Genomic DNA, 5,410 nt, shown 5'->3' with positions numbered 1-5,410 from the left:
CCTTATCTCTGGTCCAAAATGACAAATATCATTTTCAATTTGAAATTCATTACATTAGATGAAACTCAAAAATTTGAAAATGACAAATGTCATAGAGCTAACAAAGATCTTTAATTTTGCACTTTTTGGCGTCTTTGTGGGGTTATTTTTCTTTTTCCCTATTAAGAGAGCGGTGAAGTAGCCATTTTTTAATACGCTTCTACAGCGTGTTTCCAAACTTCTACATCCATTTGTAGCTGCTCTTCCTTTAAATATAAAAATCTGAAAAAAATTCAGGAAGTAGCCAACAATTATGGCTACTTCCAAGAAAAAGTGCAATACCCTCCGTCAAAAACCTGATTTTTGGGAACTCGGCGAAAATCGGCTTTTTACATAAGACTCTCTCGCGCGTTTCCAAACTTCTGGTAGGTAGGAGAGACTGGAGTAAGGCGGGAAGGTTTTCTTTTTCCCCCTTTATCTCCCAAACTAATCATTAAATTTATTTATTTATTTGTTTTTTATATATTCCATACTGTAATGTACCCCCATATTTTTTATATAATTTATTAATAAACCATTTTCCCATAAAAGAATTTAAAAGTTTTCTCAGATTTATGGAAGGAACTTATTTTGAGGGGTAAGAGAGGACATTAGGGTGAGTGGTCCTACGTTTTCGCCTTAAAATTCATTAGAAAAATTTTGAAAAATTGAAATAGCGTCCCACTGCATAGACTCTATGAGTTAATAAATGTTTCAATTTAATTATTGTGTTAATGAAATTTTTGTCTTATATGATAAAAAAAACCTTATGGAGCAGTTGAACATTCTGCGTTGCCAGGTCTGGAAATCAATTTTGTGTCCAAAAGAGCCACTCAGCGTACAGACAGACTCATTAAAACGCTGGACGCTGATTGGCCCGATTTCCCGATAAAGACAATTTTTAAAAACGTAAATATTATCTAAATTAATTTATTGAAAATTAAAATTTTGTTTTTAACGATAAAGAAATGATTTAGCTTCATTTCTATGATAAATTTACATACCCTTTGCTCTTTTTTTTCTATAAACCTTATATGGCGTAGAAAAAATTAACTAACAAAAATCCGTTTTTTTAGTTTTATTAATCACTGACCAGTACAGTTATTGCCAAAACTTAACCAAATTCCATGCCAAATTAGATGGCATGTGTCTAAATAACATAATAAAAAAGTTTTTAATTTTATTAAAATGTACTATTTTTTCCCCTACTGTCCCTCTTGACCCGGCGTCCCGGCATACTCCAGTCTCCCCTTTTGTATATATTCGGGTTTTTAATCTTATCAGACACATAGTGTTCGGCAATTCATTCGACTGTCGATCGAACAGCAAAAAAAAATAGGAAACAATTTTTTAAGACACAGAAACAAACCCCTTTATTGAGCAATTCAAGTTTGAAGCTAAACATTTTGTAGTGGCAGTGAAAAATCACACACATTTTAGTAAATATAAACATTTTCCTGAAAAAAGAATACATTTAAAAATCGCGCTAAATTTGTCGGGATATTCTATTTTAAATGCGACTCCTAATAAAGCCGTTCGTTTTTTCTTCCAATGTGGAAAAAAGTATTAGATCGCATCATGCCCACACAGTTAATGTTTTACGACCCCCTTATCGAATTTTTGTTTTCTATACCCGCTGCGAATTTCATTGTATTTGCCAACGGTCTCACCAGAATTATAAATAACAAGGCTATATCGTGACCACGTAGGCGATGAGTAGCCATTTTGTCTCCTTCTTGGTCAAAAATCACGTCTGCTCTGCGGCCAAATGCGTCAAGCAGAGAGCTATTTTGGCGCCCGGGGCAGGCGTCGTCCGGCGCCCTGCCACTTTCGAGTAATACAGTTCTAAAAAAAATTGGACGAAATTTGACGATGAACCAAATAGGCTTTCATTTATTTTAGTTTGCAGTTTTCTGGGTTATTACATTTCAAGATAGCACAGTAGTCTAGTTTAACTAGTCACTTCATCCGTGCAGTATTTAGTATTAGTAGAGCACGTAAAATCCAATATTCTATGCGCATAGATCGTTATTCAGTAGATAGATCCAACAGGCATTCAAGACATCACAAATCACAATCACATATTTATGCAAGGCATATTTTGCGAGCTTTCCTCGACGCGAAATTTGAAATTACTTCTTCATACGACACGGATCTGGCCAACTCGTTTTCAATAGATAACATCATAAAGCTCGAAAGCCTTTCCTGTCCCATGGTCGCTCTAAAATAGTTCTTGATGATTTTCATTTTGCTGAATGACCTTTCTCCCTTGGCGACAGAGACTGACATCGTATTGAAAATCCGCAGAAGGATGCAGATCGATGGAAACATGGGTTCTAGCCCCTTAGAAAAGATCTGATTGAGGAGTTTCAATGAGTTGCCAGGATTAAACAGTGCCCCTTTCACGCGATCAAAGTGACGAATTTCTGCCACAAGATCTTCTTCATTCACGTTGGTAGAGTAGAACTTGGCAAGCTCACGGGCTTTTCGTTCTTGAGCAACAATATCATCAGTCAATGACCATATGAAATCAAATCTAGCATAAACCTCTTTAACGACTTCGAATCTTGATCGGATTTGTTGTATAAGATGATCCAATCCAACGTTGAAAACACTCACCTCGAACTTCTTCTCTGCGCCGTCGTGGAAGTAGGCTGTATTCGGAGGTTCATCATGGTGCCTTTTTGATTTCCTTGTTCGTTTGACTTCAAAGTCCTTTTCAAAACCGAGAGATTCGGCCACCAATTTTGCTTCTGACAAAAGTTCGTTCCATGACGAACGAATGCGGCCCAAATCATCTAATAGCTGATTGATGAGGATAATTTCGTCGTCAATTGCAATTGAATTAGATTGCAAGAGACGACTGACGTCGTCCACCGCTTGAAGCGTCTTGAGCCATACAGTAAGAAGGACCACCGTATCAAAAGATTTTAACCATTTCTTTAAGGATTTGGCTTGATTGACCATTTCGCCAGTGTGAAGTAATTGGAAAATCGTTTTCATATTGCTTACTCGCTTCTCTCACTTTCTCACTTTCGTCCTAAAATTCAATTTAAGTATGAAATAACATAGACGATTTCCTATTTCAAGACACATCATTTACAATCATTTATTTATTTCTTTTATTTTTTAATTTCTGTTTTTTTTTTCGCGCCCTCCGCTTTTTGGCGCCCCCCGCTTCTTGGCGCCCAGGGCAGCTTGCCCCTCTAGCCCCCCCCTCTCGGCGGCCCTGCAAATGCGTCAAGGTACTTTGATAGACGAAAAATGTGGCCGCGTTTACGATCATTGCGCGAAATGCGATAGCGTAGAATCCGCGAAAGAAGACGCGCCAACCTTCGGCCCTGTAGGAAACTCGTATGCAGTCCAACATTCCACGGTACTTTGGATTAACGACGCAATCCGCCTGGATGCGGGACTTGACGACGTCAATCGGCAGGACTGAAACCCAAGTTACAGTTCCTGAATTAAGAACCAATTTCTTTTTGGTTATTTGGCCATTACTTTAACGGAAAGGTCGTCATCAAAGAACTATTTGTTGTTTACCAGTTACACCCCCGGCAATCAAAGCCAATAATCCTTCACCCAATCCGCTTGTCGAGTATTTCTCTTTGCCCTCGCGTAAAATCAATTCGTAAAGAAACATGTACAGGCCGTAAGATGGACCGTCCCTGTATATAGAAATGGCCGATAGATGGCCTCAGCTGTTTAGAAAACAAACAAAATAATTATCACAGGTAGTTTTTTGGTTTTTACCTCCAAAACATGGGGACAAGACCTTTATACCATCCCCTAATGCCCTGTGTTTTATACATTGTCATTAAGCAATCAATTGGCCCTTTGAATGGTTTACTAGCAATAGGACTAGCATTTAAAGAGCCATTTGTCTTTGGCATGGGACCATTCACAGCACCTGCATCAAATAGATAATTTGGTACTTTACACTGGCATTACATACATATTATGCCCCACTATTACTGTAGTAATATAGTTAGTTAAGATAATAAGGTCTCTCACTCACTTGATCCTGTTTGCAGCTTGATTTTCACCAGATCCACAGGGCAGCAAACCAACAGTTGCACAGTGCCGGCCACCATCCCAGCAGCTGCAACAGTTTTATATTCTGGCACGCTGTTGACAGGTTTCTCAGAGAACTTCAACATGACTTTGACAGTTCCACCGTACACTCCAAAAAAGGTGGCATTGACCAAAGCTGCTGTATAAATTGGGGAGCTCATCCCTTTGAATAATCCAGTGACCTGTAAATTTTGTACGAAAAAACAAAAAAAACATTCAGCATCTGCACACTCACACTGCAGTTACTCATCAAGGATTCAAACCAGGGATTTTTCTTTCTTTCAATTAGGGGAAAAGGGCTTTTTATTCAAACTCACTCCTTCATTTTTCAAAGCCAATTGAACGCAGTGACGTGTGCTCAGTTGTCCATGGGGATGAGTTTGCTGTCGCACCTTGACAGTGTCAATAGGATGGCCAAAAAACGTTCCCGCGATCCCTGCACACACACACATCGATAACAGACATGTTATATTTTAAATGGATATTAAACTTTGATGGATTGTTGACACGAACCACCGCAACACCCCGCGAAGAAATCCGTCCAGACGTCCATTCAAAATAGTGGACGACGACATCTGACACTGGAATTCAACAACCTTGAATAGGATTTTTTTTTTTTGTCCCCCGCCGTTCGATAAGAAAGCTAACAAACACACACACACAATTGATAAAAACACACAGACATTCCGATATATATCAGACGATAGGCCCAAAAAGAATTTGGGAATGGAATGGCTAATGTCCGATAACGTCCAAGGGTCGTCCTTTTGGGTTTTTTATCATTTGGAATTTAAGTGAGGCCGATAGTTATGGGTTGACTTTTTTCTTTTTTAAAAATAAGGCGAAGCAAAGCATGTGTGCATAATATACGACGGCAATATAAATGAGGGGGGCTAGAAAGGAGAAAAAAAAAGGCAAATTAGCGGGAGCAAAGATGCATGACACATTTCACGCCGCGTTGGCTACTTGAATGTTTTTGGACATGTCGACTGTAATAGCTATTCTATGTGGCACACACACACGGATGCGGTAGCGGAGGAATGTGCCTCACGGTTGAGAACCGTATCGATTTTTTCGGAAAAGAACTCAAAATTAAATTCCTCAACTCTGCCATTTTTAAATTATTCAAATTCCCCAGTCTCATCTTTTATTGTTGGTGCGAAAAAGCGACACCCGTTGACGAAAAAACGGCGAAATCCATTTTTCGGGAAAAAATGATCAAATATGAAATATCCCGCCAAGCGTGAACTTTCTCCTGAAAAAAACAAAAAGAAAATGGTGATAATCATAAAAAATAGAACAGAAGAAGATGAGAGAG

At 38.7% G+C, this 5,410-nt stretch overlaps 1 protein-coding gene across 2 annotated transcripts; it reads right to left on the bottom strand.

The window, feature by feature from the left end:
- Positions 1–1,369: 1,369 nt before the first annotated feature.
- Positions 1,370–4,776, bottom strand: LOC124338456 (mitochondrial basic amino acids transporter-like). Of its 2 annotated transcripts, XM_046792531.1 has the most exons (7): positions 4,606–4,766; positions 4,410–4,528; positions 4,037–4,274; positions 3,772–3,928; positions 3,562–3,686; positions 3,264–3,477; positions 1,370–1,796 (listed from the first exon to the last, which is right to left on the bottom strand). In XM_046792531.1, exons 1-7 carry the CDS (start codon positions 4,643–4,645, stop codon positions 1,766–1,768), a joined length of 924 nt encoding a protein of 307 aa, XP_046648487.1. In that variant the 5' UTR covers positions 4,646–4,766; the 3' UTR covers positions 1,370–1,765. The 2 variants fall into 2 exon arrangements, with proteins under 2 accessions (XP_046648487.1, XP_046648486.1); XM_046792530.1 differs by lacking the exon at positions 1,370–1,796 and having other exon boundaries at positions 3,047–3,477; positions 4,606–4,776.
- Positions 4,777–5,410: the final 634 nt, after the last annotated feature.

This window comes from Daphnia pulicaria, chromosome 4 (assembly GCF_021234035.1).
Source record: "Daphnia pulicaria isolate SC F1-1A chromosome 4, SC_F0-13Bv2, whole genome shotgun sequence".
Taxonomy (NCBI): Eukaryota; Metazoa; Arthropoda; class Branchiopoda; order Diplostraca; family Daphniidae; genus Daphnia; species Daphnia pulicaria.
The sequence above is the reverse complement of the archived record's forward strand: the minus strand, read 5'-3'. Positions and strand labels throughout refer to the sequence as shown.